The sequence below is a fragment of the Phoenix dactylifera genome, chromosome 9 (assembly GCF_051530095.1).
Source record: "Phoenix dactylifera cultivar Ajwa chromosome 9, Ajwa_hap1_PhDact_Kaust_v1.1, whole genome shotgun sequence".
NCBI classification, from domain to species: domain Eukaryota; kingdom Viridiplantae; phylum Streptophyta; class Magnoliopsida; order Arecales; family Arecaceae; genus Phoenix; species Phoenix dactylifera.
Window position 1 is genome coordinate 33,423,995 of NC_143198.1, and position 10,892 is coordinate 33,434,886.

Sequence of the window (10,892 nt, forward strand, 5' to 3'; positions counted from 1 at the left end):
GATTAAATTCCTTTAAACTACTAAGTATTCGATTTTAATACACCATACGACATTAACGATAGCACGAAGATTTCAAATTATTACAGAATCATAGAATAAATGGGGACTATAGTGCAATAGATACCATCACAACCTCTCCTCTCACTCTCTCTCTCTCTCTCTCTAACTGTAGGTTTTGTACTTGGTTTTTTTTTCTCCATTCTTTTCCCGTCCACCTGTTCCTGTTGGATTCTTTCTTCCTTCCCGTCTCCTGGAGCTCCAGACCATGGTGCTTCCCATCGATCCGCCACCGGAGTAGAGGCCGCCGGGAAATGGCCGGATCGCCGCGGAAATACGGAACCTCCGATCTTTTCTGATTGCCGGTTAGGGTTTCGGCAGCTTCGTCCCCTCCTCTCGCGCCGTACTCTCCTACGCCACCGCTGATTCTCGCAAGCTCGACGGAGAAGACGACGACGGAGTGATCGATTGGATCCCGGAGAGCGCGTCTGGTCTCTGGCGACGTTCCGGCGGGAGCTCCGGACATGGCTGCCGGGGGGAAGGGGAAGCTGGAGAGGGTCCGGAGGGGGCTCCGGACGGCATTCTTCATGCTGACAATGGTGGCGTCGCTGCTCGTTTCGTCGGCGCCGGTGCTTGTGGCCGTCGGGGACGTGACGGTGTCGCTGGTGCTGGCGTCGAGATTCGCATGCGCGAGGTGCTACGGCGTGAGGGGCCACCTGGAGAGATACGGCTTCAAGAGCTCGCTGATGGATATACCTCTTGTTTCCATCGCCCGATCTCTTGTGATCACATGTATAGTTTTGCTCCTCCTTCTTCCTTGGATCGGTTTATTTCCTTTTCCGCTGTTTTCTTTCCATTTTCCCCCTTCCTTCTTCGTTCTTTTCTGTCCAATTTTTGTTGGCTGATTCCTCGATGATATGTCGCGATATCGGCAACCGTAGCGTAGCCGAGGACGAATTTGGAATTTTTGATATTACTTCCTAATTTTACTTTTTTAGGTTGTTGTTTTGCTATCATGAAGAGAAGATGACTTCTAGTTTTCAAAATTGAGAGCGTAATCATCTTTGCCTTTTGTTGTAAACGATTAGAATTTTAATAATTTTTGAGCTTTGACCAAAAGTTTTCTTTCTTTCCTTTTTTTGGTCTTTTTTCCTCTTGTTCTTTTGCTCTTCATGAGCTTTGTTTTTTCTTCGTTCATCTTAAAGCTGTGTAAAACTTTTTTTTCCCTTCATTGTCATCTTTTTCTCCTTTATGTTTCCTGAAAAGGCTAAACACTGCTGCAATACCACTTTCAATTTTTTTTTCATCGAATGTAACTGTAGATAGGATTAAGATGAAAATTTGCATCTTCTCAAGTATTCTAAACCCTAATTTCTTTTAACATGTATTAAATAAGTTCTGAAATTTTCACTCCCAATAAAACCTATCTGTAGGTTTGAAAAGTTAGGAGGACTTTTTCTTTTTCATTTTTTCACATAGACGTTGTTTAATGTATTACTCAACGACGCTCGCATTTCTTTCTTTTCCTCTTTTTTTTTTTTTTTTCTCTATTTTGTCATTTGTTCCATTCCTTCAATAAGGAACATGTTGTGTCTTTTTAATAAACTGAAAAAAATCCCTTTTCAATGAATCATTAGCTATATTTTTAGTTAAACCAACAATCTTCATGTTACTTTCAGTTTGGATACATGAAGTGCTTTCGTGAAATTAATTTATCTGTGCTGCACGAATGGTGATGAATTGAGTCTTATTAAGAATTGCCTTCTCTTTTTATAATATTTGCAATGATTTTGGTTGTTATGATATTCATCAAGTTTCTGTAAAATTATATGAAGTGGAAACATGTTTTAAAACACGTTATTCATGAACAGAAAAAAGAAAACAATTATTTTTGACCTGTGAACCATCTCTTCTTCTCTGTTTACTTGTATATTAATGATTGATCGTAATGAGAGAAATGTTCTAGTTAAGTTCATACTCAAATACCTTGACAGTTCATCTGGTTTTTCAAAGTATTTATGTCCAATGCATAATCATATTTTCTGCTTGCAGGTGTTTATTCTTTGTGCGATGGTCCTGCGCTTTCTCATGGTCCATATGTTGGAACAGTAACGCTCTGTTCCTTAGCTTCAGTGCTCATCCTGTCAGTTAAGGCTTGTGTTTTCACTCCTCTCTCTGAATTAGAACCAGAATCTTCACGCTTATCGGGAAGAGAGAGACTGCATTTAAGAAAATCTTGGGGGATGCCTGTTCTTTTCCTTTCTTCATTGGTATTTGTGCTTGGTCATTTTGTAGTTGCTTACAGGACAAGCTGCAGAGCGCGGAGGAAGCTCTTGTTTCACTGTTTAGATCCAGAAGCAGTATGTTCATTTCATTTACATTTTTCTAATTGTTATTTTCTCAATTCAAATGCCTTTATGTGCTATATCTCCTATATCAGTACCTTGGGATTAAATTTTATATACTATTATCCTTTGCAAACTTATTTTCATAGACTGCTGTGCTATTATTTTACACAGGACATACACAAAATTTCATTTGTAATTGCAAATATATGGTATATAAACATAGCGGCACTTCAAATTTGTTATTTTTAATGCCACCAAGTCATCAAAATATCACTTTCCAGAGAAGAATTGTTGTCTGCATTTTTTTTTGACTTCTGAAGTGTTTATCTTGTAGAACTCAGGAATGCTGTTAATATCCTACATATATAGTTAATTTCCTCTCATTCTACATTTCAGGTGCTCACATGCAAGAATGTCTTTTCTGGATGCCATAAGATCCCTCGATCTCCCACACCCTGTGGAAGAAGTTCAAAGAGTGACAGTGAAATGAAAAGAAAAGCAATAGTGCATGAAGAGGGTGACCTTCCAATCAGCTTTCTTGCAGATATTGATAGCTTATTCATTGCCTGCCATGGGCTTACAGTTCATTATAAGCTCAGTCTGTCTGACTCACCATGCTCTCATTCTTTAGCCTCCTCGCTCTTCCATGAACCTGGTCCGGATGCAAACCCACTAAGCCTTTCCTCTGCAAGGCTTAAACTCGATAGGCCTTTGACAATTCCACCTAAAAGCCACTATCATCTTAACAGAAGCTTCAGTAACCAATTCCAAAATTCGTCTCTGTATGCACCACTATTAGCAGATTCTGCAACTCCACCTTTGTTCTATTCAGATGAAATTCCTTCTCTGAGTCTTGATGATGGCAAAAGTGATGAATATTCATCTAGCTCTGCTATTCTTGGAACCTGCCTAGAGGATAGGGGGAAGCTTGCTGTTGTCCTGGTACATGGGTTTGGGGGAGGGGCGTTCTCATGGAGGCATGTGATGGGTGTGTTGGCTCAGCAGATTGTCTGCACGGTTGTGGCTTTTGATCGGCCTGGGTGGGGATTAACATCTCGCCCAAGCAGGAAAGATTGGGAAGGCAAGCAATCGCCGAACCCATACATGCTAGAATCCCAGGTGATTCTTCTACAATTCATGTCCAATTCGACATATTGCTGTTCTTTCAAGTCTTTTGCATAGGGGTATGTATATGTACGTATGTACACATACATACACACACATACACACAATCTTCAGCACATATGGCGGGCGCTCTTTTCCAGTAGCTTTAGTGCTCCATCAAGAAAAGTTGATTACTTGTTTTGTTGTTTTTAAGTCATTAAAGCTTTTTCATATATTTTCATTTCATGCCTTTTTGGGAGGAGAAAATTAATTTCTGTTAATCTGTTTTGCCATCCAATTCTCTCTGGGTACTGTTACACTGTTCCTTTCTGATTTGCATGATGCTTCAATGAATTTTCATTAGTTCTTGAAGAAGTCTCCACCTCCTGCCCTCAGAATGGTTTACTTGATTAGTTGATTCACAAGTCAGAGGTTATCAATTGATGCTGGAAACTTGTATTTGTTAATTTTGCTTCTGTAACTTGTTTGTATTTTCAGTTTGAGTATAGGATGAAAACTTTATCAGTTCTCTTTTGTTGAGACACTTTCTGCATGTGTTTTAATACTGTAACTATGCCTTTGTTTTTGCATAATTTCTCAATCAGTTGCCTGATGTGCTATCTTATATTCTTGTTTTCATACTTCTTAAGTTTCCATTTGTTTATAATGCACATCTTTCTTAATTACACATGCAAAGTAATGGCAAGTCCTAGTGGAAAGTGCCATGGCATGAGATATAATGAAATCCAGGATGGTTGAGGGCCATATGCTGTATGTGCACTACTGCAGGTTTTGCATCATTTGACTGCTCTTCAAGGCATTCTTTCCAATAGTTTTTTGACATGTTATTCTGATTATCTTTGTTTTTAATCATGTTACGGATCTTGAAGAAGCCTATGCTTTGTTCTAAACATGTGCAGGTTGACCTCCTTATTTCTTTCTGCATGGAGATGGGTTTTTTGTCTGTGGTTTTGGTTGGACATGATGATGGAGGCCTTCTTGCTTTGAAGGCTGCAGAGAAAATCCTTGCCTCTGGTAAATCTGCCAGTGTAAGTGACTGAATTTTGCCTTTGATGGTATATCTTGATATTATTGTGATCTAACCTTTTTGCTATATTGTTATATCTGTATTGAAAATTTCCATGTAGAAATCATGTGAATGGTATTTGTAAGTGTATATGGTGCCATGTCATTTACCTTATTTTGAAAAGCCTTTTCTTTTTTAGTACTTGGATGTCTGTGTAATGTCACTTTATAGTTTAAATCATGCTGAGCTTTTGCATTTGATAATTTAAAAAAATTGCTCTTGCTATTTTTGGTTAAACATACGAAAAACATTCCCATGCAGATTACTTACAAATCCATGCTTAGAGATGGTTCATTTTTTTTTTTTTTGGGTCCACTAGGTTTTTTAACTTAATGCTTGCATCTCTTAGATTGAAGTCAAGGGTGTGGTACTTGTTAGTGTCAGCTTAACAAGAGAAGTTGTTCCTGCATTTGCCCGAATTCTCTTGCATACTTCATTGGGGAAGAAGCACATGGTCCGTCCTTTGCTGCGTGCTGAAATTACTCAAGTCATCAATCGCCATGCATGGTATGACGCTACCAAGCTAACAACAGAAGTTTTGAGCCTCTACAAGGTATGACTACTACCTACTCTTTTTGTTGCACTTTTACTTCCACAAGAATAATGTGTCCCGAACTAAAAGCGTATTATTTGCTTCTTCTTATCAAGAATATATTGATTAAATGCTTGACCCTTTTTTTTTCATAAATTCCTTGGAGGATAAATTTTCTTTTTTCCTCCCTCAAACTTTACATTATCCTTGGGGAATGGGAATAATTGAAGGAAAAAAAAAATCGGCGATTTTACTTATTTGTTTTTAACAGTGATGTGTCTCATGTTGCAAGAGTGTTAGGTTCTAGTACAATGCTCTGGCAACAAAAAATTTCATGAATTCCCTAATCACCTTAAATTGGAGTGGAGAATTTGTTGCATTGCATATTATTCCTGTTGAGCATGTAATATTTCATTTTAAATGTCGAATATGGTGAAGCAGTAATTGCGTGTGTACATGCATGTACTACTAAAGCAATGCTTTTTGTCAAAATTTCCATATTCATTGTATCGTGTATCTAGCGACTAGAGGCCGCTCCTGATATATCTAAATTCTTGAAATTGACCGCTCTTTGATGTTATGAAACATTAATTGGCAATATTATATTCTGAGTATCTTTTTATCATGTCCACTTCTGTGTACATGCGTGAGTGTTGCATCCTCATGACATGTGGTTTCTTTAAGTAATATGTCTATTCTGCTCAGCAAATTTTTATCTGGGAGCCTGTCTATTCTGAGTCTCCCATAATGAAGAGTACCAACTTGTGTGTAGCATGTTAATATTTGCTAGAACACAACGTTGTCTGTTTACAAAAATGTTAGTTACTAGCACATCCTCCAACATGTGTCAGAGCATTTGAAGTTTAATGTTTTAGGACTGTCTAGATCGTATGATAATTTTTGACATTCAGAATTAGTCAAATAAGTAAAGAAGCTGATATTTTAGTAACATAATCTCCTGTTCCAACTCAAAAGCTTAGTGGAGAATCAGATAAATTTCTAAAGAACTTGATTAAGTTTTGTGATTGCTTGAAAATACTGAGTGATCTTTAGCATACAGTAGTGTAACTTCATTTCTGAGCGGAGAGTTAGAATGGTCATTTCATAACTAAATTCATGTGTTTTTGTTTTTGCGCCAATCTAAAGTTAAAGATAGGGGAGTGATCAACTGATAAGTGATAACCTTTGTGCTCTAGAGTCCACAAAGTTATGCTATACCTTAAATAGAGCAAATTGGAATCTAACTGCCAAAATCTTTTCTGAAATGTAAATACTATAATTTTTTTGGTAAAGCAAATACGATAATTTATAACTATGAAAAGAAGTGTAATATAAGTGGAAGGGTGAAAATGCAAATTTCTGGTTTTTGGGAGGTCATTTGTACACACAGTCTGCTTTTTGTCGGATAGATACAATGTTAAGAAATTATTGAGGGGTGCGCAAAAGAATCCTAGTTACTAAAGTTGTAGTTCCTGTTTCTGCATAAAAATGAGGCTCGCCATGCTTTAGCTTAAAACTGATATCCCTTTACAGGCCCCATTATATGTGGAAGGTTGGGATGAAGCACTGCATGAGATGGGACGTCTGTCATTTGCAACAGTTCTCTCCCCACAAAATGCAGCAACACTGCTGAAATCAGTAGAAGACCTTCCTGTTTTGGTGGTAGCAGGTGCTGAGGATGCACTCGTTTCTCTTAAATCAGCTCAAGCCATGGCTTCACAGCTTGCAAATTCGGTAAGCTTTTCCACTGTTATATACTTTTGGAGAACAGCATTATGTCCTCATCTACTATATGATGTTGAAACTGCTATATTATGTTCTCATCTCCTGTTGGTTATGCTGAAACTGCTGCGCATCTCCTGTTTATGTGTCATTTGAAGCGAGTAGTTATCAATGTAATGTCGTTAATGATGGAAGTTTGACCTATCGTTCCGTTAAAAAATATGTAGTGTTGTGCTTGCATATCTTAATTTGTTAGTAGCAAGTATATGTTTGTGAGTGCAACTTGACCTATACAGGTAGTGACTGCTTGATTATGCACCTGTTTCTGATCCTGAACAATTCCCTGTTCCACTTTGAAAGATGTGTAAAATCTCGTCTCTTTGATTTCCCCTTATTTGCATGCCCATTCCTGTTATCTTGCCTACTGTTTTGGATTTAAGCCCTTACAAGCAGCACTTAAATACCTAGCTCACCTTCAGGCATTACACTGCTACTAAGAATAGTATTGCCTTCTATACGTTCATATCTCCGTGTAATAGCAAGTGATTCTACTACAGAAGATGGTTGGGGGCTAAGGGGAACTGTTTAATGTAGCTTTTTTTTTTTTTTCAAAATGATTTTATTAATTCTTGCCATGATCGTTTTGCAGAGGCTCGTTGCAATATCAGGGTGTGGGCATCTGCCGCATGAAGAGTGCCCAAAGGCACTACTAGCGGCTCTCATACCTTTTACTACTAGATTGTTGCCATCGGCAGGCACCTTGCAAGAGTAGCACATTTATTTCTTGTTTATTTTCTTCTCGTGGGAAGGACTAGAGGTCTAACCTATTTATGCCTTCTTTATTTTGTTGAGGAGGGGGGCGGTTTCGGGTTGCGTATAGTTGTTGGAGCCAGACCCAATACTCAGGGTTACTAGAGCTCCCATATATTTTTTTTTTGTCGTTATCTGCTTATATTTAATTTTTTCTGGAATCGTAATCATGATTTCTCGACAGTTTTTGTGGGGTTAATACTCCGAAGCAAAAAATGTTTATGGTTCCCTTTCGCGTGCATCAAACTATAAAAAAGGTCAAATTAATAGGAAACTTGGTCGACCCACGACGAAGTGGGTTGAACTGTTATTTTATTTGTTTCAGAGGACTCGTTCTATAGTTTATGTAATCTACGACCTGACTGCGAGTAACTGACGTGGGTCACCGCACATTGGAGCCCAATAAGTTGTCTTAGCCCACATCTCTGTTTCTTTTTGCTGCTTCCGGTGGGTTTAAACCGCACTCTAGCTCACGTATCTGCTATGCTACCGCCGTGCACCGTACAACCACCAACCCGGAATCCGGCGTGTTTAATTGTGCCTCCCTAGACTTAGGCCCTGTTTGGGGGAGCTTTTGGAGGGTCAGAAAGCACTTTCTGGCCCTCCAAAAGTACTTTTAGATGAAAAACTGTGTTTGGTAAATTTTTCAAAAAGCTGTTTCAGCTTTTGCGGAAAGCTGAAAACAGCTTTTGGGAGGAAGCTCTAATTTGGAGCTTTTGGGAGGAAGTTGTTTCAGCTTTTTTGGAAAGCTGTATTTTTGACAAAAATGCCCATATTAAAATAACATAATTACATAGTTTATCCCTTTATAAACCTAAAAATCTGCTGGAGCCAAGAACTCTAGCCGTCAGACTCCCTTTCGTAAGAAAATGTATTTTTCTTTTCAATTTTTGTATGCATCTCTTCAACCACATTTTAGAAGAAAAAAATTTTAATCCTTTTCCATACCTTCCAAAATCAATCTATTGTTTTTTTTTTATCATCAACCTCGCGGCCCACGCTGAGGTCCTCTTCGAGCGTGGACCACGAAGAAGAGCCCCTGGACCGCGGAAAATTATTTTATGAAAAATTATGAAAAATTATTATGGGAAATTATTTTATACTAATAATTATAATATTTTATACCTTTATTTTTGTGTGATACTATAAATATAATATCATATTATATTATATCATAATACATTAATATGCTATGTTAAATAATTTAATATTATGTTATAATATGAAAAATTAATTTATACTAATAATTATAATATTTTATACCTTTATTTTTGTATTATACTATAAATATAATATCATATTATATTATATCATAATATATTAATATGTTATGTTAAATAATTTAATATTATGTTATATTATGAAAAATTAATTTATACTAATAATTATAATATTTTATAACTTTATTATTGTATTATACTATAAATATTATATTATATTACATTACATTATAATACATTAATATGTTATTTTAAATAATTTAATATTATGTTATATTATGGAAAATTAATTTATAATAATAATTATAATTTTTTATACCTTTATTATTGTATTATACTATAAATATTGTATTATATTACATTACTTTATAATACATTAATATGTTATTTTAAATAATTTAATATTATGTTATATTATAAGAAATTAATTTATACTAAAAATTATAATATTTTATACTTTTATTATTGTATTATACTATAAATATAATATATATTACATTATATCATAATACATTAATATGTTATGTTAAATAATTTAATATTATGTTAAATTACCAAATATTAATTTACTCTAATAATTATATTACTATTATGCTATATTAACATAATATTATTTTATATTACAATAATATTATACTATATCGTATATTTATGTATTAATTTATATTATGTTTTATTATGTTCTGTTGTATAATACTATGCAATGTCCTTTATGGTAATTTTGTCATACAAAAGTACTTTCTCAGTTTGTTTACCAAACACAAAACAAAGTACCACAGCACTTTACGAATGTAGTTACCAAACAGCAAACAGCTTTTTATAACAGCTCTACTTCAGACAGCTCTACTTCCAACAGCTCTACTTCTAACAGCTCTACTGCTAACAGCTCCCCCAAACAGGGCCTTAGTGTTCCTTCGAGGGCGATGTCCGGGGATGTTGCATCGGTGGACTTCTTACATGAGAATGGCCGAGCGGTTTTCGGTGCAAGTACTGAGCCAGGGTCCAGCCCATGGATCATCGACGGGGAATATGCGGGAGTAGAAAGCTTCTCTTGCTGAGAGAAGCAAGAGAACATGTCGCCAAGGATTCGAGCGAAGGAAGGCGAGAATCCTTCTTTCGCGCGAAAGTCGACGCACGCCCGTGCCATTGTTTCAATGTAGCTTTTAAGCTCCTTCCTATGCCTCTTTTTGGTTTCTTCTGTAGCATCCTTCAGCATCGCTCCCGCGAACTTGCAGACTCAGAAAGCCTACTTCCTACTTCCTCGAGGGTGGTTCGTATTCAGATACGTGCTGCTATCGCATTCCTCGAATAGATGGCCGCTCCATTCTGATGTTGCTGGCCGGCTGATAGAAGCGAGTCAGCGACAGGCCGTGAACCGCGCGGAAGTTGCCGGATGTGAAGAGGAAGTGGCTCACTTCGACCATTCATCACCGTCCCGACTTTTGATTAAAGAGAGAGCCGTCGCCTCCCGAAGACTTGAGATGCTATTTCCTCGCATCTTTTATTCTCTTAATTAATTGGAAAATCACACGAACTGGGGTTTCCCCCTGAGGTCTCACACCTTTCCTTTCCAGTATCTTTTATTGGAACCCACTTGGGCGGTAATCTTTCTTTCACGCGCGTATGCCCAAGCCTGGTGTGCGTTCAGCAAATTGAGCCCCAATAGGAATAGGATGGGTCCGAACCCACCACCAACCAACGTGGGTCCTACGAATCCCTAAAGCTGCATATCTGTAATTAATATTGAACTAATATAAATAAATAAATTACAAAAATATTTTTATATTTAGAGATATAATAAATATTTATATTTCATATTTTTAAAAAATATACATTTATTCCCTTGAAGCTTATTCTTATTCAACATTTTAATTCATGACTTAATAAAATATTAGTCAAATTATTAACTTTAAAACAAATCTAATTATTATATAAAAAAATTTAAAAATAAATCAATAATTTTAAATTATATAAACAGTCATCTACGGGTATAAAAAAATATGTGCATTTTTTTTCTTCTCTATTTAGATTTTATAAATTACTAAGCTCAAATGCGATAAACTTAAGATTTG

General features: G+C 36.4%; 1 protein-coding gene across 1 annotated transcript; it reads left to right on the forward strand.

Moving 5' to 3' along the window:
* The first annotated feature begins 14 nt into the window (after positions 1-14).
* Positions 15-7,624, forward strand: LOC103721092 (uncharacterized). The gene is made up of 7 exons (XM_008811145.5): positions 15-789; positions 2,050-2,357; positions 2,742-3,464; positions 4,370-4,498; positions 4,886-5,089; positions 6,602-6,802; positions 7,440-7,624. Exons 1-7 carry the CDS (start codon positions 522-524, stop codon positions 7,560-7,562), a joined length of 1,956 nt encoding a protein of 651 aa, XP_008809367.2. The 5' UTR covers positions 15-521; the 3' UTR covers positions 7,563-7,624.
* The last annotated feature ends 3,268 nt before the right edge of the window (positions 7,625-10,892 follow it).

Bases quoted from the DNA above. Each gene is read 5' to 3' on its own strand.
- LOC103721092 (XM_008811145.5), top strand. From the start codon at position 522: ATGGCTGCCGGGGGGAAGGGGAAGCTGGAGAGGGTCCGGAGGGGGCTC. The intron at 2,358-2,741 runs GTATGTTCATTT...TCTACATTTCAG, and splicing joins ACTGTTTAGATCCAGAAGCA to GTGCTCACATGCAAGAATGT. The intron at 4,499-4,885 runs GTAAGTGACTGA...TGCATCTCTTAG, and splicing joins CCTCTGGTAAATCTGCCAGT to ATTGAAGTCAAGGGTGTGGT.